Source organism: Platalea leucorodia (genome assembly GCF_965183815.1).
Source record: "Platalea leucorodia genome assembly, chromosome: 1".
Taxonomy (NCBI): domain Eukaryota; kingdom Metazoa; phylum Chordata; class Aves; order Pelecaniformes; family Threskiornithidae; genus Platalea; species Platalea leucorodia.
In genome coordinates this window covers 140,495,387-140,521,918 of record NC_138823.1, presented here as the reverse complement: position 1 = coordinate 140,521,918, position 26,532 = coordinate 140,495,387, and the positions used below count along the sequence as shown (strand labels likewise).

Genomic DNA, 26,532 nt, shown 5'->3' with positions numbered 1-26,532 from the left:
ATTTTCTTCGTAGTAGAAGTAGCATGGGGCTATGTTTTGGATTTGTGCTGGAAGCAGTGTTGGTAATACAGGGATGTTTTCATTACTGCTGAGCAGTGCTTACATGGACTCAAGGCCTTTTCTGCTCCTCATATTGCACTGCCAGCGAGGAGGCTGGGGTACAAAAAAAGTTGGGAGGGGACACAGCGGGAACAGCTGACCCCAACTGACCGAAGGGCTGTTCCATACCATATGACGTCATGCTCAGCAATAAAACTAGGGAAAGGTTGGCTGGGGGGCTGTTGCTTGGGGATGGGCTGGGTATCGGTTGGTTGGTGGTGAGCAATTGTTTTCATTTGCATCACTTGTCTTTCTTGGGTTTTATTTCTCTCTCTTCATTATTTTCCTTTTCATTATAACTTCTTCTTGTTCTTCTTGTTCTTCTTCTTCTTCTTCTTCTTCTTCTTCTTCTTATCATTATATTTAAATTATTAAACTGTTCTTATTTCAACCCATGAGTTTTCTTACTTTTACCATTGCAATTCTCTTCCCCCCCCATCCTGCTCAGGGGGGCAGTGAGCGAGCAGCTGTGTGGTGCTCAGCTGCCGGCTGGGGTTAAGCCACGACGATTACCCAGCCAATGGAGTCACACAGATACCTCCTGTATTACATCGCGCGCTGTTTGCCGTGGTGATTGCTATCAATTTTCAGAAACCCTTTTGACTCTCTCAGTCTGATTCTGATCTTACTCAAACTGGTATAAACCTCAAAATTGTACACAGCTCCTCCACAGCGTTAAGAAAACGAGGCTCCACTAAGTAAGCTTTTGGAAGACAGTTTCTCAGCCATTTCACAAAATCATAATATCCAGCAAAGGATATTACTTTCCCTTACCTGTCCATGAATTGAATCTAACCTCATCAAAGTTAATGTCAGCATAAGGGAGAGCAAATATGATCTACTGACTGCGGTGGTGCTGCTACTGTCTTACACATAGATATACTAAAACCTGATCTCTTTGGTATTGGCACTTACATGAAATTCCTATTGAACTACACCATTCCTTTTCATGTGTGACAAGTCTGCTATATTAATAGCAAAGAGAAAAAAATTGTGAGTATTTGGGGAGATTTACACTGGTACATGAAGATTAGTCAAGATACAAGATAAATATGAAGAACAGTGAAAATACTGCAATTATTATTACAGTATGTAGCATTTGGCATCTGAGAGAAAATTTGAATCTGTGTGAAAGAGCTTGATATTCACTGTTGCATAAAAGTTCCAAGCTGTAGCAGAAGCCTGATAACACAGAAGTCTGAGAAAGTGCCACATAATGTGAGCTAGTATAGACCATAGTACCACGAACATCATTAGTGCAGGCAACACATGGCTGGGGCTCTGAATGGGTACTGCCTGCCTCAGGTGACTACAGAGGGGATTGAACTCTTACTTGGGTAACTTAAAGTTAGGGAGCCTGATCATCTCTGCTCTCCCACAAAGACTGCCATGGGTTTTTTTCTCAAGCTTTCCAGACAGAGCCTTCACAATAAATTCAATATTTCAGCTATGTTGTAATTATTGCAGAGGGTCTGCCCAGCTGGCCCAGACATATTCTGTGAATTAAAGGTGGTGTAAATCATGCATTTACATCAATGCTCATTCCGCCTGGGCACACTGTTCTCGCTTGTGTATGCACATAGTTGGTCTGCACATCCACATTGACCAGGAGCCTTGGTTTCCTTTGGCTAGGCTGCTCCCATCAGAAGCTGCACATCTGAAAATCACTAATACATGGACAAAGTATTTAAATTCTCTTTGTGCAAAATTTGTTAGATGGGAATAGGCACATGTAGGAAATTCTTACAATTTTTATATCAAGCAGGAAGTTGTTCAGCAAGGAAAGACTCAAGCTTGGGCTTCAATTATTGTAAAAAAAAAAAAGAGTCAAATCAAACAAATCCCTTAAAAGACATTAGTCAAAAAGCAATTCTTTTTTTGTCAAAGCCTGGCAGATAAAAGGACGTTTTGTAATACCTGAAAAATATCTAAGATACCTGAATACATAATTTGACTACTATTATTCTCTTGCTAACAGGTATGCCTTCATTCTAGATCCTACTTCAGAGCCTGATCCTTAATGACAATTAGGATTTTCCCAGGCTCCAAAGCTGACAATAAGTAATAGGCACTTACCTTGCTAGCTATACAAGGCAATGTCTTTGCCTTCTGTTTATCTTCAAAGACCTGTCACACCAAATAACCAATAAAGGAAGAAAAAATTACCTTTTTTTCCTTACCGCAAACCTAGGATTTACCTTTGGTCCAGGAAGGCCAATTCCTATTGATCCCTTTAATCCAGGAAAACCTTTATCTCCTTTTTCTCCCTGAACAGAATATGGAAAGTAAGTTTACTGAAAATTAAAGTAAAATCTATGCTGTATCTATTCACTTTATAATATTCTGCATCATAGAGAAAGCCAGATATTTGTATTATGAAATGAAGCACATAATTTTCAAGAGAAAAGTGGTCTGAAGCTGGAGAAATAAGCATTGGGTATGATTCAGAACACACATGAAGCCTTTATAAAGTATATAATGAAGAATTTATTCCTGATTAATTAAATGAAATAGGGTCACTTCACTGAAACAGATGAAAGACAAAAGTAACCTCACTGAGGCTCAGTCAGTTATTCATCCAGTCTACAAGCAGTAAAATGAGGTCCAACACAAAGGTTCTCTAGAAATACACACACACCATCTCTGCAGGGTTGACTTAGTTTTTCTCATCTGAAGTAAATAAAAAGACATCTCTGCTTTTCACAATGTGGAAAGCAGAACATCTTTCCGCTAATACTTCAAAAGACAGTATCAGTCCAGCTACAAAGTTCAAATTTGTTTAGAATGATTGTTACACATGCCCTGCTCCATGCACGCAGACTTGAAAAGCACGGTCATGCTAGCAGTGTGGGCATACAACATGTTATAAAACAGGTGTTATAAAATATGTACAGAAAATTCTTCACAGCATCTGGCTTCCAGAAACTTTCCTGCTTTATTTAATAGGGTAACACAAACATTTTTTTCAGATCAACTGCTGTATACATTGTAAACACAGCTAGAGGCTATTATATTCCGTGGTGCATAAATATTTCACCATAGTTGACATTACATACATAATTCACATAACAGCAGTGTCCGGTGCAGGTACCAAAACCAGCTCCAGAGCATGCCAATGAGATCAGGAGCAGTCGTCACCTGTACCAAACCTAGCCTATGAGATGCAAGTACAAGGGGAGTTAGTTTTATTTTTCAGTCAAGAGCTCTCAGACTGTCTCACTAAAGCATCTTTTACTAATACTTGTATAGCTGCTCACAAATGGGTCTAAAGGGGTTATATTGCTCACAATGGGCAGAGAAATACAAAAATGTTTCCAAATTTATCAAGACTCCAGCCTTCTCCAAAGGCACACTAGTGCAGAAGGACTGACCACTGACCATTCCTGCTGTGCTGGATAGGGGCTTATGGATGTCTGCAGGCGGAGAAGCAGCTGCACGGTGCAGAGGCAAGTCAACCTCCTCTTCCTTGTACTCAAGGCTCCTGACTCCCACGAGCTGGGAGCTCACCAGGAGATAGACAATGAGATGCAGCTCCTAGAAGAGGCAGTATACTATGATTCATGGTCCATGGATGGTTTTCCCTGTCCAAATTCCAGATTTGACTGAGATCCTACTGAGATGGGAGCTTCTACTTGCACATGGGTGTGTTGTGATCTTGCCCCGTGCTAGGCAAAGGCACCCACTGCACCCCATCATTCACATCTCCACTGGAGCACTGCCTTTACAGCCCTGCCCTGAGGGAGCCTCTTGGTTCACTAGTCTGTCCTGGTTTTGGCTGGGATAGAGTTAATTTTCTTCCTAGTAGCTGGCATAGTGCTGTGTTTAGGATTTAGTATGAGAATAATGCTGATAACACACTGATGTTTTAGTTGTTGCTAAGTAGCGCCTACACTAGCCAAGGACTTTTCAGCTTCCCATGCTCTGCCAGGTGCACAAGAAGCTGGGAGGGGGCACAGCCAGGACAGCTGACCCAGCCTGGCCAAAGGGCTATCCCATACCGTATGGCGTCATGCTCAGTATATAAACTGGGGGGAGTTTGCCAGGGGGCAGCGATCGCTGCCTGGGGACGGGCTGGGCATCGGTCAGCAGGTGGTGAGCAATTGCATTGTGCATCACTTGTTTTGTGTATTCTACCATTATTATTGTTGTTGTTGTTGTTATTATTATTATTTTATCTTCCTCTGCTGTCATATTAAACTGTTTTTATCTCAACCCATGGGTTTTACTTTTTTTTCCCGATTCTCTCCCCCATCCCACTGAGGGAGGGGAGGGTGAGCAAGTGGCTGTGTGGTGCTTAGTTGCTGACTGGGGTTGAACCACAACATAGTCCTAACTTGGGGAGGTAAAATGCTCTGCTCATCACCGGGGCTACCTATCACTGACCTGCTAACCAGCAGCCTCTTGCCTCTGTAAGCAGAACTTCTCCCCTTCCCTTTCCCCCAATTTCTTACAGCAGCAAAAAAACCCTATTATGTAGACTCTGGAGACTGGAAAAGAAACTATGATGCACCAAATTACATAGCTGATTCACTAGGGAAAACAAAAAAGAATTTCCTGCAAAGTATTTCCCGCAAACAATATTCCTAAGGCAATGGGATGCACAAGGCAATTTATTTTGTGCTGTTGTAGGAATGCACAGTGACTATTTAACCTAATTTACTTTAAGTCACTTTTTAGCAGGATTGTGCTTCCTGGGTCCTTCATGTAGGTTATTAATGCAAATGGCTTTTAAACATAGTGAAACAGTGTGCTAGCTTGTTTCAGCGTTTGCTGGCCAGCACTGGGACTGCCTATCCTTCCTGACTAGGGTCATCACACAGCTTCCTGACTAACACCTTTGCAGATCTGCAGAGCACATACATATGAACCAGAATTAGGACACGCTGTGCATTCCAGTGGTCCTTCGCTATTAATAAAAGTCAGATCCGACAAAACTATAGATTTATTGTTGCCATTTGTTACAGCCCATTTGACATTGTTAGGATGGTGTTCATGCAATAAAAACTGAATGAGACCTACTGTTCTAAAAAAATTCATACCTGTACAGCTGACATTTCTCACAGGCACACATGTGAGTTTTATCCTTTAAAACGTCAACTGCAGAACCAAATCCTGCTTCCTCTACTTGTGCAATCAATCAACATAAGAAAGATTTCTCATAGATACCATAACTGAACATTTAGCAAAAACCAAGAAGTATGCTGTATTAATTTAAAAATATTTATTGCTTTGCCAGTTCAATCCACATACGTAATTAAATTCAAACTTGACCATCAGTCTTATCATAAAAAACAAAGTGGTATGCATGTAAAAATGCAGACCCTTGGATCCCTGACCCTAATATCCTGCTAGATTACTGATCAATAAGCAGACTTCTATGTAAAAATGTCATTCTATGAACTGAGTGCAGATCTGACAATGTCTAGACTGTGGTTTTGAAAGGAAACCAAGCATAAAAAAAGAAGACCTGTGAATGTAGCTATCAACATAAAGTTACTCGAAAACCATCTCATTTTTGACATTCCGTTCTTACCATATGCAGACTGAGCTCTATGTATATATAAAAAAAAAAAAAATACTTGGAGTGATATTGATAGTTCAAATGCAGGAGTATAGCAGCTTTAAGCTGATGAAGAGTGGCCAAAAAGAATGAAGCTTGACGTGGCTGTGAAGAGACAGAAGGACAGAAGAGACAGAAGCTCAACAAGCATCAGCGTATGGAGGAAACAGGTACTACAGGAGCAAGACAGTTGCCAAAGTCGTTCAGAAAGAAGTTGTTCCAAGGAATTATATAAAAATAATCATAATTTTAAAAAGTGGTTGTTAAGGGAAGAAAATTTAAATGACAAGACTGTACCTACACAACTCATGGAATGCTATAGAAACAACACCAGCTGAGTTTGATCCACCACATCATTACAGTTTTGGTTTCCAACCCAAAGACAAAGACTTTCCATAGCCAGAGCACATGTTACTTTCCTACATCCCTAAATTCCACATCCTTACGTTACAAACATGCCTTCATCTGACAGTGTGTGTCAGTGGACCGTGTTCTTCCACTGGAAAACTTCCATGATGAAATGGAGTTCTCTACACTTCTAAAATATGCTTTAGATATTCATTCATAGCAGTGCCAACATAATATCCAAAACTCCGTGTGTATCTATATAGAGACAGATAGATAGACAGACAGACAGATAGATGTGTATGTACACACCGGGCATATTTTGACTAACCTTTATCTTTTTTCAGGAACAGAAAAAATATTATATAATCTGTACATTTTTTCATGTATCATCAGATGCATTTGATTGCTGAAACAGTTCTGTTCAGAATGGCAATTGCGCTTTTATAAATAACCTCACATACCCATAGAATTAACAAAGATATATCCCAAGTATTAGATTCTGGAAACACATCAGAAATGTCTATTAAAGCCAGGCAGGAAATAGTTTTCCTATACCATAAAGCCATACAGAGATGGCAGAATTTCTTCTATTTTCCACAAGAACAGAGCAAAGAGCCTTCAGAGATTCAGCAAACAAAGGAAGACAAGAAAAGAAAATAAGAAGTTTCTTATGTCCTCACATTAAAACACCTAATAGCTTTGTGGTTACTGATAACAGCTAATATAGAAGAAAACTGCAAACAGATCAGAACCAAAGGTCTAGACAGTCATGACTCTAACTGTGTAGACATCTCTCTCTAGGAAAGTCCTGAGACAAGATAGATCAGAATCTGTTAAAGAGAGTTATACAATAAGGAGAAAAGAAAGAACACAGTAAAGTATGTTTTTGTGCTATGAAACACCTCGCAGTGAAAAAAGGAAGGGCTCTCTGCAGTATAAAAAGCGAAATGATTGAACATGAATAGAAAAATAGAAGACATTGAAGCTGGAATCAGAGCAAGTACTGAACAAAACAAATTCAGAAGGAATCCGTGCTTTTCTGGTAAGGCTCATATGAAGTAATTCCATGCTGAACCAAAGAAAGGTTCTCTGAAACATTTTGCCAACAAGGTACATTTTAATGATTTTTTTTTTGTTGTTTCAGCATGTCACTATTTTCCAATGAAAACCTATTTTGTCAATGAATTCCCTGGTGGCTTTAGTGTCTACAGCCAGCCGCAGTACAGAGAGGCATCTTTCCTAACCCAACTGAAACAGTGCCCCTCTTACTGAATCACTGGTGGTTTGATAACCTAGTGTTGGAGAGCTGAGCACAATCCTCCTGATCCAGGGAAATATTCGGTCACATGCTCAACTTTAAGCACACTGATTTAAGAGGAGAAACTTGGGTTGTTCTCCACTAGAGCCTCCAATTTTAATAATTTTCTTCCACACATTTATGACAAGGCAATTTATTAACTTTGAATGTTCAGAATATGTTACCATGTTTGTGTTTCTCCTTATAAGGAGAGAAGCTGTGGTTATGGCTGGAACTGGGTGAGTAAAAACCTGATGAAGAGTATGTGGGAGACTGGCTACTTTCTTTTATATTCCTATATGTGGTGTTTGACTTATTTTGACATGGTAGATCTGTTACTGTCTTTTACAAGGGCATTCAGAGAAAACCCTGGCTGTTTTCTTCGGAGCGTCCTTTAAATCTAAGTCAATCCGTAAGATGTGGCAGAGATGAGACTTTTTTCCCAGGTTAAATGTATTTATAATGACAAGAATAATAGGAGAGCAACTGGGTACCACCAATACTGAAAACTCAACAGTTAAATTAAATATTACATACCTTATGAACAAGAAACTTAAATATACAATTAATATTTGCAGGAGCTCACTGACTCAGTGGCGAAGAGAAAAACAGACAATGAATCTCCTTAAGAGAGAGTTTTGAGAAGAAACTAGACAGATATCACATTAAACTGGATTACCTTGCTTCCTTGTATGCTGTCGCCAGGGAGGCCAGGTGGACCAGGCAAGCCTTTCTGTCCCATAATACCCTATAACAGTCAGTGGGGCACAACAAGAAGAATTAGGATGTAAACTCTATTCCTGGTAACACTAAGGAAGTCATCTCAAAGCCACTGCAAGCAAAAAGTAAAACCATGTCAAAGACTCTAGGTCTGATTCTTCTTTGGTTTATGCTTTCTCACTGTGGGCCTTAGTAATTATCCTTAGCAAATTCCCAGGAAAGCAAAGGAACAATTAAACTGAAAATAATTAAAGAATAAAATTTGCCCATGACACAGCGTGGTATTTTCCCCAGGTTTTCCTGATGGGAAACCAAGAGAAACCACCTTTATATAACAGCTTTGTGCAATCACTCCACACAAGGGAGGCACAACAGTAGAGGCGCAAAGGACCAGAGCAATAAAACCCAGCACGAGTAAATCTGCCAGGCATGTTAGCTAGTTCTTGTGCACCATGTATATATGCTAAGGCCCTGTGGTGCCACAGTCTCTGGGAGCACCAGTCATTCAGAAAATCGTAAGTGGGAGGGGAAGAGAGAAAAGCCGAAGCAGCACCTGCTGATTTGTGTCGATACAGTCAAAGCCAGGTAAAGCCCTTGTGCTTTGGAGGCAGGCTAATCTAACATTTCAAAGTGACATAGTGAAGCATATCCCTTTGATTACATGAAAACTAAATGTTTGTTTTTCTTTTTTTTTCTTTATTTTTAGTTGAAAAAAGCTTTTGAAATTTGACCAAGCTTCATAAAAGTTTCTGTAGAGTTCAGGTTGGATTTTTGATCACTGTCTTATAATAAATAATCACCACGCTCCAATATAGTAAATGGAATTCATTCAGTGGTATGTAAACTACCTACATTTTGCATATGTTGAATACTTAGAAAGAAGTATATCAAAACTTAATCATTATTAAATAGAAATATATAGCTCTAAATATTTAACTTCTAGATATTAGTGATGTTTGAAAAGTCATCATTCTCATCTGTGTAGACAAAAAATTTGCCACAAACTTTGACAGAATCTCTTGCGAAAAACACTGTTAATCTATATATTTATAAGCAGGGATTCACACAAAACATTCTGCTAAATGGCTTATCTCAAGAACTAGATGCTACAAGCAGGTCCTCACCCTTGAATACAAAATATTGTTTCCCTGCAGAGAACACATTTTTTCATTCTCAAAGGTTTTGCGGAAGCAGCACATAGTGTCACACACTTGTAGGATTTTGGTCCAAGCTTTTTTTAAACAAACTGTGTCTGTATGATTTATCAAGGTACTGAAATTGCTGCAGCTTTCAGAAAGCAAGGCAAAGTCAGACGTACATCCTGAGAAAATACTAATGCTCTGTTGCTCATTGCATTTCTGTAACAGGTTGGTAATAGCAATGTTTCTCCATTCAGATACTAGTTTATTCAAAATGGCAGTGGAGACTTCTGTTAATCTCTGCTAAGGAAATCACAGAAAAAGTTACAAAGGTGTATCTATTTTTAACTTAAGTTAAAGTGGAGAAATATACACAGTGTTTCTCCTCATTGCCTTTGTAAAAATACTTGATGGATACGCCTATAATAAAGAAATCCAGGCATGCATTGAATTTCTTTTCTTACCAATATGTCTTTTTTGAATTACAAATCACTTTAGTGGAGGGAGGAAAAAATTTCCCAGATGTTGCATGCTGCCTGCTTATGGAATTAACTTTTTGTTAAAACCTAATGGTTTTACTAAAGAAATTAATTGGATTCAACTTCATTGAGCAAAAATTTCAAGCATAAAATTCACATTTAACATATTTTCCACCACAAAAGAATCTCTTGGAAACAGAATAGATACAAACAGAAGAAATCCATCATTTAACTAATTTATCATCAGCCTCATAGTTCTGTTCAATTTCCAGCTATAATCTCATGAAGTTTAGCTGCAAACGCCATTTTCATCCAGTTAGTATTCCTTCCTAATCTGGTTGGTAGAAGTGCATGGTCAGTGGCCATGTTTTTATGCTTGATTTCTCCTGCAGTTGCACCAATGTAAATCAATAACTGATGAAGATATTTTGGTGTCTGAGTGATCAGAGTCTGGCAGCCAGCATCACAAAAGAGCACAAAACCTTCAACATGGCATTGTACCAACCTTGGGACCAACTGTTCCACTTCCCCGTGGCCCTGGGGGCCCAGGATAGCCTCTCATTCCACGGTCTCCCTGAAAATAGTCACAGAAATATCAGTAATTTATCACCTATTAACTGTTTTACATCTTTCATCCACTTACAAAGTAGTCAGTGGAACTACTGAGTTTAAAAAACAAAACAAACAAATGTTACATACCTAAATATTTGCTTTATAGATAGATATCTTAAAAAGCCCCAAATGCAGGCACCCACATTATTTAAGCTCTAGGTGAAGAACATTATTCCCCAAGCAAAGGTCCACGTGATCAAAATCACCAGCTAAGTTAGGACTCCAATTTGCAAACTTATCAGCTACAGAAGAATAAGAAAAGCAAACTCATTTGGAAACACCACCATTTTTCCATCACGTTCTGCAGAGGCTTCCCAGGATGGACAGGGGACACAACAGTAATCATGCCCTTTACTGACACTATGCTTGTTCTGAAACTAGTGATATTTAATTTCCAGAACTGTCAAAAACTCATGTATTTATGAAAAATAAATGAATTTTAACAGCATTGATATAGAAGAACAAAAAGAACATCCCTTTATTTATTTTCTTAAAAAGCCTTAATGCATACATGTTTAGCTTGGTTTCTTAAGGAAATGAGGCTTAAGTGATACTCTGCCTGTGTTTCTGCTTGTCTGTGTTAGTCCTCTTTTTTATCCCAGTATATTTTGAACTCATCAGCTGATTTCAGCCAAATTCATCAGAAATGTAGAGACCTTGAGCATATTCATTTTTGTCAGTTTTGGTGATAACTGGAGGCTGGGTAAAGGACAGCGATTCAATTTATGCTTTTAGTGGGTAAAAAAAAAACCAGAGGGGGCTGATCCCTTAACCAGCAGGCAGACAGAAGGCAGCAGCTGGCTGGCCAGGGAAAACGTGGGTAACGCTGAGCCTGGTGCTGCCCATCGTGCTGCAGACAAGCCCAGCAAAGAAGATCGGGGTCAGGGGACATTACTGGTAGGGGGAAGGCATGGGGACATAAGAGGCAGTTTTGTTTTCCTCAGTCCATAATTGTACAAATGAGGGAACAGGCACACGTTCAGCACATGATCACTAGAAAACTCCCATCAGTTTGAAAAAAAAAATCTATAACTGGTAAGGTATAGATGCAGAAAATTCTGAATCAGGTTTAGCAAGTGTCCCCAAACCTATGCCTGTGTAGGCAAGTGCAAAAGGAAGAAATGTTCTGATAAGCTATTGATCATCCAATATATTAACAACAGAGCCAAGAAGAAATTGTATTTCTTGACAAAATAAAAAAAATCATAAAAACTCTTAATTGTATTTTTGCACTTGGAAAAGCTGTAGAAATGGCTGTGCCTGCAGAGGGAGCATTCTAACTAGGAGAGAGCTGCAAGTATGAATCACACAAATCACAGATGATACTTGAGTTGTGGTAGGTGAAAAGAAACAACATATCAAACTGATTAAAAAGGAAGGAAACAAAAGTACAGAATCTTTTACTGACTTCCTTCACTTTCCGGGAGGAATGTGGGCAGTCATTATAACAACTGCTTTTAGATGCAGTGCCCAAGGTTCAATCTTTAGTGAGAGATCACCCCACTCTGGTTTTTTGTATATGGCTATGATACTCTCATGCTATGTCCCGACATATGTGCTATGTATGTAAATATATTAGGGCCCAAACTATACTCAGGTTTGATGGATTTGGAGAGGTGGGAACTCTGAATCCAAAGGCTAAGGCTTAGATTGAGCTTATAATGCTTTCCTCCTTGATGTAACATTTGCCTTCTGAATTTATTTCCAATTCCTCTTTTTTACAAAGCACTGGAGACAGGCCAATTTGAGTCAGGACATAGGCATGGTACATGGATGCTCTTAGCTTTAAATTGGTGTGCCAAGCTGATGATTGGGTTAAACTGATTGCCATGTTCAGTCGGGAGGAAATTTCTCCCCCAGATTTGATCAGAGAGAGGAGTTTGTTGTTTTTGTCTAGTCTGGTTTGGAAAAGGGAACTAAAGAGAGAGCTACTCTCTTTAGTAGTATTCTTTTTCAGATGACCTGAGGCTTTTATATCACACCTTCCCTGCTAACGCAAAGAGGCAAGGTATTGGCAATGCCCTTGAACTTTTTTTTTTTTTTTTTTTTTTCCAAATTCTAGCTATAAACTCTCAAAGATTACAATCTTAAGTACTTAAAGATTGTAGCACTTAGGTCTGGTACACGGTGCTGGGAAATGCCCCTCTGCAGTGGGATGAATGGCAGATATTCCCGATCTTTTAAAACATGCCCAGTTTCTCAAGTCCTCCTGCAATGCATTTTCTTACAATTAGCTTGAGATTGTTATATTACTAGGAAATAATGAGTCTAGGCAAATGTAGTCATCTTCCTATTTAGTACCATCTATTATCAAAGGAATAATTTTTGATCCTCAATGTTCCCACAAACCATAATACAACCTGAAGCTGTTTGTAGGACAATTCTTTATGGGCAGAAGTTGCGCAGAGCAGCCAAAGCTTTCCCTGCCCAAGCCTCCCTCTGAAAACTGCCAGAGGTGCCAGAGCTAAGAGGTGGATATATAGATAAGACTTTGCATTATAAGGTTTTTTTAGGAGATCCTGGGCTGCTGTGGCCTGTGAAACAGCCTGTAAGCTGCTGTGATGGAAGCTGAATGGGAGGTTACCAAACAAGTAAATGATTCCTTATGGTCCAGTATCCAATATACCTACAACCTGCTCTTAGACCAGCTCTGATCAAAAAGAGCATAAGGGTGACTTGAAGGCATCTGCTGCTTCCTCCCATGGGTAACACATTCTTACACAGGGTCGTTGCAGGTGAAGGATTGAATTTTAGCCTCACATGCTTAGTTAATACCAGATGTCTCACTGAAAAGCTCTTTTGTAGAGCTTTATAGTAATCCTCAGTTTCTGTATTTCTTGGCTTAGAGAGAAAGTCTTTTATTTTGCTTTATGAGTTGCGAAGTGGAGCAGTTCTTTTTTCTAAGGTGTGACACTAAACCGTCCTCCGGGGAATTAATTTCAAAAAGGATTAGTACTGTTCTTTGATGAGGTCTAATTTATTTCCTGTATTGTGCTTGTAGACAAGCTTGTCATCATCAGCAAAACAGTGAACTAGAAAAAGAGCACTGAAACAAGAAATTAAGAGCTGAGTCAAGACAGTGTAAAGTATGGGATTCCAATGTCTATTCCATACCATTTGTTCAAGAAAATTCATTAAATGACCTAATGGTCACCTGAAAAATAAATCTTGGCTTCCAAATATAGACACCTCATTTACTGTGAAGCATGCGTATTTGATACTGAAACATACAACAGACACTGCAATACTCTTTAGTGAGAGCTAGTGGATACAACAGTATTTGTAAGAACACATTAAAAAAAAGACATTGCATCTCTACTTTCCACGTTTTAGTTCAAATAGATAGGGCCCAAGCTGCAAAAGTTATTTATATTGCAACTGGACACAGCCCAAATGTTCATGCACTAGGGACTATGCTAGGGGTTTTAATAATCCTTCTGCTATCCAGTTACTGAGAATGAAGCTTGCTTTATTTCTAGTGCTGGGCTCTTGCTCTTGAATGTCTGTAACCCACCTCCTGGTTGGCAACAGTTCTTTTAAATCTATTTTTTTATTATATTCTGACATTATGTGCTTCTGTTTTAATGCTACAGAAAATAGGGTGCTGCCAGGATTGAATGTATCCCATATGTTTCAATTTTGTTTTCTTGTGAATTTGACCTCTGATATATAGAATTCCTATCTAGCAGTGTGCACATATGTGAGCCATTTCTGAAAGTGGGGAGAACAGAGCTATGATTCAGCTGAGTGGAACATTCCTAAATAATGATACTCAAAGGAATTTCAGATTAACTAGTGTGTAAATTTATGAGTCTCTTTTATCAAATAAATGTTCTTTTTTATATGCAGAGCTTGTTGCTGTTCTTCTTATATTCATTTTTGTATGTGGAAGGGATGAAAGGTAGCCAGTGCTTTTAAATTTTATTTGAAAAAACACAAGATTGTCCATTTTATGAACTAAGTTTTGGGGGAATTCTTGCAATTCAAGTGAATTGTTTTTGCCTGTGGCACCTTTGCTACCAGGAAGTTATGTAGAGACTAAGGATTCGGAACTTTGTATAAGCAAACAGGAGCAAAAAATCAGGGAGGGAGAAGAGATGTTTATATACTTCATTTCTTTTTTTCCAGCGTACTCTACACCATGTCTAGTGTGAATGCACAGAACTAAATCACAGATGTGACTATCTATTCAGCTAATGCGTGCTTTGGTGCAGCAGTCACACACTGCAAAAGCAACAGCTGCTCACCACTTACAGAAGCAGTATGCATTTTCCCCCATAGCATTAACCCACCAATCTAGGTGCATCATAAAAAAGAAACTTACCTATTTTAAAGTAAAAAATACAAATTAAATTTTTATCATATGTTTTTAACTCTTGATTTTTTAAAATTTTCTGACAGAGACTGTTAGATAAGCACTACTCTGAGCAGCCAGATTTGATGGGCAATATCACACTGCAACACAATCAAACCTGTAGATCCACAGAAAACTTTTCACACAAAGTTTTATGTGAGCTTGATCTGCCCTAATTGTGTTGTGTTACTTGCAAAGACAGCTACTCTACAGGGTTCTTTGTAATACAGCTCCTCCTAGAACAGAATGCCACTTCTCCATAACCCATGGATATGGTGCATTCTGAATCTACCCCACGACTGGTTATTATGAGTAGAAAACTCTGCTTGATAGGCAGCTTCTAACTCTACATGTCCATCAAGAAATAGTGCTACAGGCCCAACAGCAATGAATTTGCAGCCTGATATTTACACTGTGTGCAATGTGAAGATACCTGCCTGGTCTGCTCCTGTGGCCTGATCACCTGCTAGGGGTAGAAGTACTTTAAGAGCACTTCCAGATCAGATCATCTAGTTTAGCTTCACATGAAGGAAATCCATTTCCTGGGTTGTGGGATCGCTCAGACCTCTTTTTGGTCTGGAACCCAAAGCACAGTAAGTGGGTCCACTGTGAGATTCATTTCAACAGCACATTTCTGATCCAGCCTAAAAAGGCCATGCAGATGACCTGAGAAGACTCTGAGTTTGTATGTGTGGCTGCCTGAACTAGACCGACTGCACATGCTGAGGTCTTGCTCCTTAGGCTGTTACCACATTCAGCCCCCATAACCACAGCAGGCCCTGTTCTATTAACCTGAAAACGCAGCTTTCTTTGCATCCATGTTTTTCAACAATTTGGTTCTTAGAATCAAGCTACCTAATTCTGACAATTTTTGTGACAATGGAGATGACTTGATGGAAATGAGGAAGATACTTTTAATTTGCATGACAACCCTGATCTGACCTGAAATTATCAGAAAACACAGGAGAACAGTGATAACAATTTATCAGTTTGCCTTTGCCTAATCTTTTGCTGGCTTGTTTATAGAGAATGAGTTAGGATAAGAGTTTCTATTACTAGATATTCCATTATACTATTTCCTGTTGTAATTAAATACTATTAAATTATAAGAGCCTCACCTCTTGGTCACAGCTATTTCACTTTTGCTCAGTCAAATTCAGGCTGAAGTAATGGGCCTATTTCCAAATTTATTATTAATTGGTGATGTTCAACTAACACAACACAGGTCATATTCCTCCACAAAAAGATACTACCAATAAACCTCCTTTACTAGTACCATGAATATACTTCAGCCCACAGATTGGAGGGATGGTAATACTTCTTATGCTGTTCATGGGTGGAGAAGAGACTGAGAAGTAAGGATCTGAGGTCTTTATAAAGGAATATGAAGGAATTCACTTCAACTGGCAATGATTTACATCACCTAGAGCTGAAAGTGAAAACTATAAGTACTACAATAGATAATCTATTATTTAATTAAATACATATGTTATTATATCACAAGACTTACAGTGGTTTAAGAATAACTATCATAAAAAGAGTAGATCCCATGTTCTCCACTGCAAAACTGGATATATTTTCTTTTACTTTACAACTTTTACCTCACAACTTTTACTTCCTCTTCTCTAATGCATTTTATGATACCATATTGTACTTCCATCATTCATGATCTGGGTTGGAACTTCCCTAATAATTACACAGTTGAAGAATTGCTTGTCCCAGCAATTACATGAATTCATGATTATAAAAACAAAAGGGATTTGTGACCCACTTTTTGATCTCTCATATAAGCCAGGCACTATGATTTTCCTAAGTGCATTTCTTGTATATTGGTGATACTTTTCAGAAACACAACCACAAACGTTGATTTTAAAAATTCCAGTTGTAAGAAATTTCACTGGACTTGTTCTAGTGGTTTCCTTTCACTTAAAAAAAAAAAATAATCTTTTATTTCCATTTTGGATTTAACTCAAATTTCTTTATATTAAACCCTTATATTCCCACTGAAATTCCGATTTATATTTCTAGGGTTTGTAATCTGTCAACCATGGCATCAGAGCGGGAGATAATCTTATCTGATTATCTGACATGACCTTCCAATTCCTTTTCTTTGGGAAACACTACTTTCCAGAATGATGCATTTAGGAAGTGAGGGAGAATTCTAGACATAACGATGCCCCTAGAAATTCTGTAGTCATAAGTTGCATTTTTATCAATATCTGCCTTAATAATTTCATACAAGATTCTAGGGTTTTTAATGAAATGTTCTTCTGTAGTACCAAGAAAAACGTCTTATAAGACTGTATTATACCAAGTCTGACATCTCTATTTGGAAAAGACATAATCTCATATAAAAAAATCTAATTAGTTTAGCCATATGTACAAATAACATAATTGAAATCAGTTTTAGTTCTTTAGTAGTTCGTGTCATGGGCCAGACCTTGCATTACTTTATGTGAAATGTCTTGTATTGATAAGCGGTAATTCAGAATAGGAGCACAAAGCCAAGTTTCCCAGATCCCATTGTCAGGCCATTCTATGGTCATTCTAAGGTCAGGTCATTCTAAGGATGAATGTCCTTCAGTTTTTCCTTTATTGTGGATATGCTTTTAAGAGGTTATTGTTGTTGTTTATTTTAAATGGGAATTCTAATGTTCTGGGAACTGAAGTTGAAAGTTCCTTCTGTTTGGGAAAAAATTTATTTGGGCAATATTTATTTTGCTTTCTCCTGCAGCAGGCTGCCTGTTTCCTATTTCACATATGTAATGAGGAAATCATTAATAAAACCACTCTGTGGGATATTTTAAAGCAACTTCTTGCATTATTTTAGTCTTAAGTCTCTTTTTTTCCAACTTTTTATAACATAGTAGTTACAATGCGACTTTTTGGGTGAATTACATACTGTCTAGAATTTTATAACACTTTAGCTGTTCTGTGTTTTATGAAAAAAACTTGGAAGTGTTTCAGTGTTGTATTTCTAATCCCTTTATCAGTTTTCTTTTGTGTGTTTTTTTTTTTTTCTGCCAAGTTTTGCCTCTAAACTAATATTAATTTTAGATGAAGGTTTATAGGAATTAATTTCTAGGAACTTTAAAAATATCTCACTAGTTCCACATAACCAACATTTCCCCTGACTCCTTTGAGGCCTTGTCCCTTGCACTTCTGTAGGAGAAAGGAAGTGCATAATTATTAGACAATACTCTCCCTGTGTTGGATTCTGACTTCCACATGGAAACTCCAGCATTTAGACACATCCTGGGTGTTTGGATGTATGGAAAACATGCAGATTTGCATCAAACCTGGGGATAAAGCAAGAAATGGTTTGTATCTATCATGGCAGAAAAGTCTATCGCAAGCTTTTCTTCTAACTGAAATGGAAAGCGGGAGATGAGATCACAGCATTTTGTCATATATGTGCCATTCTAATCTAATGCATTTTTTGGAAGGTGTTTGTCTACCTTGTCTACTAGTCAGATGCATGTACTGCCATTGTACAAGTACCTTTGGTCCAGCATCTCCCACGCCTTTTGGGCCTGCTGGTCCTGGGGGGCCTGCTGGTCCTGGAGGTCCCTGATAAGGCAGAGGAATAAAGCACGTCAGTAGTTGTCCTAAAGGAAGAGTACTTGTGTTCTTCAACAAAGAAAAGAATTTCAGCAACAGTTACTAATCTCTGGTTTTGCTGCATTTTGTCAAATTCTTCACATTTCCGATGTGTACTGAGCAACAGTCCTCCTCAGTCCCAGATGGAAACCTGAAAAGACCACCCAGAGTGGTGGAAAAAAAGTCCAATTCTTGACTGAAGAACATTGGAGCTGTTCTCAGCTCAGAGAAACCAGTGAGAAAGCAGACATTGCTCCATGATTCGTACACTGCAGACATTACACATCTGGGACACCAGAGCTAACCCATCTAAATTTGGGTGTTGGATAACCCTAACATACTTTGGTGTATTTGTGTTCGATAGTCTGTTCTCCTGAACTCCCCGCTCAATCCGTCACAGCCCCTTCAGCTGCCCTTCATACTGTTGGAGGCATCCCCAGCCTCCCTTTCAGCATTCATAGGGCAGATGTCTTTGCCCCATCATGCTACAGAGACTTAGCTACATAAATCTTGTCCATGCCTGCCAGTGGTTTATGTAGTTGGTCTTTCCAGATCATGGGGCATGGAAAGGCAGCCTGAGAAGAGGAAAGATGCATGCTAGAGCACAACAGAACCTTCACACATTTCAAGGATGTGTACTCATCTGCCAGAGAGAAACACAACCAGCTTCTACTGAAGCCTGAGATTGAGTTGCAGAGAAGCATGACTCTTACGGCAGTTGCAGATCGGAATCCTAGAATAGACATGATTTCAGGAATACTACTGCAGAGCAAAGCTCTTTTTTTTGTTGTTGTCTAGTCACTAATAGAAATGCAGGAAGTGCATACACGTAAGTTTGTCATCCTGTGACTGGGCAGACTACAACCAGCATTTGTATAGTTTTATTAATTGATGGTTACCAAACCAGGCTTCTCTTGAATTCTTTGATTAATTAGAAATTAAAAGTTTTCAGCTTCTCACTGACATCTTTGATTCTGTATCTACAAATACTTCTTTTTCATATAGTTTAAACAGATAACTTGTAAAGCTTAAAACTTCAGTTCCCATGAGGCATTTTAAGACCTACTAGAAGTTCATCAGTCATCTGTTTGCATCATTGCCTTCTTCATGATTGCCTTTGCATTTGCTTTTCATTTTTATTTGGGATGACAGTAGGGTTTTTTGATTTGTTTGCATGTCCTCTGTTTAATGCATCTGGGCCTGTTACTGGCACTCCTTGACACTCCAAGGAGTCTTGAGCTGATCTAGTGTCCCTACGTGCTGTGAAATGTGTCAGGTACATGGCATTACACCAGGAATTCTGAGTGAACACCCTCTGAACTAATTCTGATGCCAAAGGATCTTCCCAGGAACAGTTTGAAAGCTAGGAAATTGGAGCTGAGCTGACTTATTTGGAAGCACTCAGGTCCCACCTCAGTGTATTTGGGATTGCCTTTGTGGTTGTAGTTTGAAATAAAGCTGGATTACAGACATAAAGAAAATAGTGCTAATAGAAGTTTGACATGTGGTGGTTGAAGGATGGCAACAGTATTTTCACTTTCTAGTGAAAGTTGGTCAAACATGTCTGTGTGGTTTTGGATGACTGAAATTTAGGATGATATTCCCTTGTCATGGAATGTGCCAGCTGGACTACTCAGGCATTAACACCCTCTGGAGCTAACCATCAGAAAAGCAAGGTGGTGGTGGGGGAAATCTTCAAAAAATAGGATTTAAACCCCCGGTATGAAAAGCAGCTGAAAAACCAAGGAATTGAAGGCTGCAAGACTTGGCCAAGCAGATGATATTAGAGATCTTGAACAAAGAACAGTAAAGGGAGGGAGGGAAGAAGGGAAGGAAAAGAATGCAAAGCAGTGATTATGTTAAACATGTATGAGCAGCCATGAAGATTTTTATGGAATTATACAGTATCGCTTTCATGATGCTGAAATGAGGACAGTTTATATCCAGTTCTGACTGCTTGTAGAACTGGCAACTGTATCTAGGACAGGAAAGGACTTCAAAGTATACATGAAATATTTAAATTAGCTAAAGGATGAAAGAGAAGATTAATTGCACTTAGTTAAGTAACTAAATATTGAGTTATCACACAGCAATTCATATTTTTGTAGAACACAAAGAACACAAAATTAAAATGGTACTTACAGCTTCACCTTTGTGGCCATCGCCTTTTGCTCCACGGGGTCCAGGTAGTCCTGGTAGTCCGCGGTGACCCTAAATACAAAATAGTAAGTAAGTCAGGCATCGTGCCAGTAACTGGATCATCATGATATAACAAATATTAACAAATATGTAAGGAAACTATTTAATACTCTTTTGGAAATATAGAATAGCAGCTACCAGCTCTTGCAATTTGTTCGCAAGGCTCAGGAATTTTTGTGCTTTTTTATTGTTGCTTCAGTTGACCAAATTAAGATTTCAGAAGAATAGGAGTTCGCATTAGGAAACTATTAATTTCTATATTTGTAGTTGCAGAGAGAAATCTTCAGAACATTGACTTATCTTCAGCCAATACAAAGTTAAATTTATTTTTTAAAAGTTACATTTTTATGACTTTGGGGGTAAGTAAGTCCTGACATTTGAAAAATGAATTTAACAATACTGAAACATAATATGCCAGCCTTAAGTTATCGTATCTTGCACATTTTGTGCTTCCAGGTAATCACATTGGTTCTCTCATACAGTAAAGCAAAGCTGCATTCTACAAGGGAAAGAAGTAAATGAAAGAAATAAAACCGGTTATAAGAAATACATAATTTCTCTTAGTTTAGCCTAAAATGATCTGTGTCAGGAGACAATCATTCCTTCCGCTGACTCTTCCACTGACTCCCACTAAAGATCTGTGCATTTGCAAAACCTCAATGCTTCCTTTCATGACCAGAAGAGAAGCAAATAGCAATCTTTTCCTCTTCCCTCGTTCCAGTGATCATTTTCCTGACATTTAATGAGAAAATTAACTGAGGTTGCGATAGGCTGTTCTTCACAGAACCAAGAAAGAAAACGTATTACTTTGAGGTATCCCTCAAGACACGCTGGCAGTCTGCACTGCAGATGTTCACGTGACAGCACTGCCAATCAGAAATCCTTATTGATACTTGTAGGCCACACATCCACCCCACTCCTAAGCATGGTATGTATACGGCCATGCAGGGAGAAACGTACACCCTTCACTCAGTCCTACAGAACCAAGAAATGTAAATGGACTCTGCTGTAGAGTGTTGGAGGGTCAGTTGTTAATATGCATACAGATAACAAATCCTGAAGAATAATTACATACAAATAGCAAATATTTCCCTGTCTATTCCAGCAAAAATAAGCAGCTACAAAAAAGAAACTACAAATGACTGAAAACTGCTGTTTCATCAGTGCATTGTGCCTGGAAATTTCTGCAATAACATAATGCTTGAAGAAACCACAAATGGAGTCCTGATAGCAGCTCAGATCTCAGTGGCTGGTCTGTCTGAATACAGTGTCCATGACTGGAGAACAAACCGACTCATATTCTAGTTAAGATATCCAACAAAACCAGACTTTGGGTCCAAATTTCCTGTCCCATGAATGTCTCTACCACAGACACAAGCAACCAACTTAGCCCTGTCAAGGAAAAATTAAAGAGCTGCTTTGGCTCTGCTAAATACATACATCAAAGGTTTACGTTAGGAGGCAAGTGAATGAAGAAAGACAAGGTAGACTCAATGTTCAGGTTAAGATGAAACCCTGAGACCCCTTTAAGATGGAATTTGGGATAGGGATGCAAGCATGCCGTATGCTTAAAGAAAACGGTAGGTCACTCCTGTATGAATCTCTGCCATTCTCCAGTCCAAAAGGACAGTATCACTTGAAGACTTTAAACATAACTTGACCACCAGATTCAAACCACATCAGCCCTGGAAGATGTTTCTTCATGTTTCCTAATTTTCAAATGATGGAATTCTGATCCAGTTCTGTGAAAATCTTACCAACAAATGTGCTTCTAGTTCATAAACAGCTTTATAATGGAAAGTCAATTTTACCTCTTCCTCATTCTTCATATCCATAGTTCTTAAATCGTGGATAAAATGAGAAATGTTTTAGAAATGTTTAATAACTATTTTTTCTAACAAGAAAGGAAACCATGGATCATGAGTTCATCTCTATTTTTACTTCTAATTCCTCTACAGTAAAAAATGGCCAAACAGATGTTTTCATTTAATCTTAGCAGACCATTGTAAATACCAAATACATGTTAACACATTCTCTTCTGTAAGAATTGGGATTTTGTCAAGTGGCTGGTTTTGCCACTAGTAACACAGCAATAAATCTACTTAAGTCAAATCTACGGTCAAATCTGCTATGAGAAACAGTTCTCTAGTCCAGATTATTTAGTTTTATTTTTTTTAATAGCTGCATCGAAAATACACAAGAGATGGCCCAGGAGCAATTCTGTGATTACTGCTTCCCACAGTTTTGTGGGGTCTGGAGAAGACAATCACAGTGACTCACTCTAAGTCAGTGCACTGGCAATAAGGCACGTACCACTGATGTCACAGGTGGCATGCTGAATTAATTCATCTACTTTGCCAACATTTCCAGGGCAGGTTTTAAAGTCATTTTCTGAAGCAGTAATATAGAGATGGTTGCTTCTATGCTCTTTCAAAGGAAAAAAAAAAAAAAAAGATAAACAGAATATAACATAAATCTTGTGTCCATGGTCATTGTTAAGAAAAAACCACAACTGCCATAATCAAAACCTAGATGATTAAGTATACGACTGGACAATTAAGTCACGTTCATCACTTCTTTTTATAAGAAAAACAGAGTGAAGTAGCATTCTAGATTATAGACAAAGTAAATAAACTTAGAGTTTTTGAAAATTAAAAAATACGGTCTACTGAATGCGTATGGATCAATGCGCTATCCAGCATCCTCTGGTAGGTGTATTGGTAGAAGTCTGTCAAGCCAGGAGTAAAGCATTATTGGTATTCCTAAGATGTTACTACACAAAAGTTATTGCATTAAGTTGCTTTATTTTGAACTACATTGTGTTAGGTACACATAAACTAACTGGTCTCTGAATTTGGGTCTATCAACTATATTCCCAAGAAGTGAAACAGTGGAACTGAGTGGAACATTTTATGTGCAGACATGGTAAATGTGGAAAAAAAAAAAAAAAAAGAGGTTTACTAAGAAGGTTCCTGATTTCAGTCTGGAAAGGAGATCACAAGAACGGTACCTTTCCCAAACACTGAAGGAAGTCTTCCTGAACTAGTCCCTTATGACAAGTGGCAGAAGGCTTATAGGAAGTTTCAACCCAGACCATGACTGATAGAAGTACAATATGATATCATAAAATGCATTAGAGGGGAGGAGGTGAAAGCTGCAAAGTAAAAGGAAATATATCTCCAGTTTCTGCAGTAGAGGACATGGAATCTGTTCTAGTGACTGCGCTTTTCAGTTCTTCTTAAATAATGTAGAAAAGTGAGTGGCACTGTTTTCTAATGACACCATATTATTCTGATTAGTTAAATGAAAGGCAATTCCAAGGAGGTGAGGAAAAACCCTACTTAAGGGTTTGAGTGATTTGGTGATAAAATATCAGCCAAAATTCCATGCTGATAACTGTAATGCATTATGTAAGGAAAAAAAGCAGTCATAACTTTATGTACCTAACAGTCATCCTCAACTACTATTACCACTTAAGAAACAGGAGAGATAGAACCATTCTTTGAAAAGGTCACTTCACTGTTCAACAGTGATAAAACCCAATAAATTTCATCCTTTTCAAATTAACCTACATCCATTTCCTTTAACTTATTTCCGACTGGCAAGAGGATGGTCTTTGGTCTCACCTTATTCTTCAAGCAGCCTTATGTCAACTCACGTGTACTACAGAGGAGAATTTTTCAGTCTCTCACTTTTGCAAAGACTGCAATCTTTGTGTTACCACTGAATCCTCAGTTTTATATCTGGTCTTTCACTTGTGTGTTGATCCTGCCAGTTAACCAGTAAAGGCTCAAACAGTGAGCACAGCAATCCCGCCTACAGACTACTGTACTCCTTTCTTGGAGTTGAAGTTAAAAATGTAAAGGATATAACCAAGTAAATCCTATTCTGTTACCTATATGCAAATAAGTACTTCCAAAAGATCTATTTTTTAAATTCTTTGTTTTGGGCCTTATTTATGTTTTTGAATGTGCAAGGTTGGTAATACCGAAACACCACCGTTAAAATAACTAATAACTCTCAGTTTATACTCAGTAAAAAGCATATTGCCCCTACAGAGGTATAGAAGATCACATGAGATAATGAAAGGTGGAGATGAATTTGAAGAGGTAGCTCTTGAAGACTTCCTGAGGGAAGTTTGCAGGGTGAGGTACACCGGACTAGTTATTTAATCTATTTTGTGTTTCTTCTTTGAAAAGATAGTAAGTTTATTTTTAAAAATAGGTTTAACCTGGAATGATGGAAAAGTTGAAGAACTGATCAGTTACTTCTCTGAAAAAGTTGTTCAAGTGGTTTCTACATTTTCATTAGAGTTTTGCATATGTGTCATGTTTCTTTATTTTCCATTTTTTGCCTAAAACCTCCTACCGTTGGTCCCATTATTGAATTTCCAGGAAGTCCATCATCTCCCGGTGGCCCCTTGGGTCCTGGATCCCCCTATCCAAAAAGAAACAAATACAAAACCATACTCATTATTTTCAGCTTTAATTTGCAAAGTTTTACGGAAAAGAACAAGTATTCAATTCTTTCTGACAGTGACGATTATTGATCTAGGTAATATGAGATCAGTGTTTCTAGGAGAAGATTTTACTACCTTGATTCTGACCTCTCTTATACTTTTGCTTCTCCGCAACTGTGTCAAAGACTTTGTCCTGCCTTGATGAATAAGTTGACGGCTTTAGTTTTCAACCAAAGGTTGAATATCATAATTCAGTCTCAGTGGCCAGATTCACCTGTGGCTTCTGCCTGCTTTTGCCCACACAAGCAAGGCTGCATATCCTTGTTTCTGCCAGAGCACAGAGAGAACACCAAAGAAATTCAAAGACAAGTGCTGACATAGAGTATGTTTAGAAAGGCTACAGATGCAATGGCGCAGCACTTCAAAATTGCAAGCTCCACAGTCTGAAGATCCAGGAAGAAACTTGAGTTTTTCCTCAAATATAACCCAGTACAACTGTTTGGTAATCTTAGCTCTGTCAGTGGCCTTCCTGGAAAGCAATCAGGCTTAGAATTCAAGTTCCTCATGTTAGCCCTTCACAGAGCAAAATTTGGCTCCTTCTAGTGTTTAATCTATTGGCAACAGATGCTTTACTTTACATTAAGGATCTTAAAAAGAAAATTACAATTTTCAATGAAACTTTTGCAATTTTTAACACTAGTGAGAAGGACAGGAAGTACTTCAGGAAATATTCACTAGGGAATGCAGATCAAATGTTCTATCAAAACTGCTGAGCAGCTGTAACCATGAGAAAGGAATATGAGAAAAAACAGCTGTCTAATGTTACTGTCTCCGTATTAGTAACAGCATAATGGTTGTCAAGGGAAATAAAACTCTAGTCCTCAAACGTGGGTGTAGCTTAAAATAAATAAATTTCTGGTGGACACAACCATGGCTGTCCAAGAGTTAAGGCCTCTAGCAATCACCCACTGCTACATCAAATACTTGAGATGCACTAAAAAGACCTCAGACCATGATAACTCTCAGCTTTGAAAAACATGCACATTCCCTGTATTAGAAATTTATGATGTCTCGCTTCACTACTGCAGATACCAGGATGCTCCAAGAACACACTTACTAGTAACCATTGCACTTGCCACAGTGGAGAGAGAAAATGAACTTGTGTAGCCTGTTACATTATTGAGCAATTGTCAGAAACATAGCAGATATTTGTTTAAACAAAGAAATTAGAGACAACGTGTTGTATATGTGTTGCTAAAGAGACAATGTGTTGTATATTTTCTAAAAATCAACTTGCATTTTATAATTACCCAAACTACTTGTTTTATCACATCAGCCACTGCACATAAAAGCCCTGATCTAAAATTTAATAAAGACTTTGGAAAAACTCCTACAGACTCCACTGGATTTTGGATCATGGCCAATCTGCTATGAAAGTGTTGTGGTTTAACCCCAGCTGGCAACTAAGCAGCACACAGCCGCTCGCTCACCCTCCCCTCCCTCAGTGGGATGTGGGAAGAGAACTGGAGAAAAAAAAAGTAAAACCCGTGGGCTGAGATAAAGACAGTTTAATAGGATAGCAGAGGAGAGAAAGTAATAATAATAATAATGATGATAAAAGAATACACAAAACAAGTGATGCACAATGCAATTGCTCACCACCCAT

At 38.4% G+C, this 26,532-nt stretch overlaps 1 protein-coding gene across 1 annotated transcript in view; it reads right to left on the bottom strand.

The window, feature by feature from the left end:
• The window catches only part of COL28A1 (collagen type XXVIII alpha 1 chain), a 72,711-nt gene that overhangs the window by 8,950 nt on the left and 37,229 nt on the right, over positions 1-26,532 (bottom strand). The window contains exons 23-28 of the mRNA XM_082321407.1: positions 24,776-24,844; positions 20,351-20,419; positions 18,110-18,178; positions 10,148-10,216; positions 7,984-8,052; positions 2,298-2,366 (exon numbers count right to left, since the gene is read on the bottom strand). Coding sequence (XP_082177533.1) covers positions 2,298-2,366; positions 7,984-8,052; positions 10,148-10,216; positions 18,110-18,178; positions 20,351-20,419; positions 24,776-24,844 — 414 coding nt within the window. The remainder of the gene's footprint in view (positions 1-2,297; positions 2,367-7,983; positions 8,053-10,147; positions 10,217-18,109; positions 18,179-20,350; positions 20,420-24,775; positions 24,845-26,532) is intronic.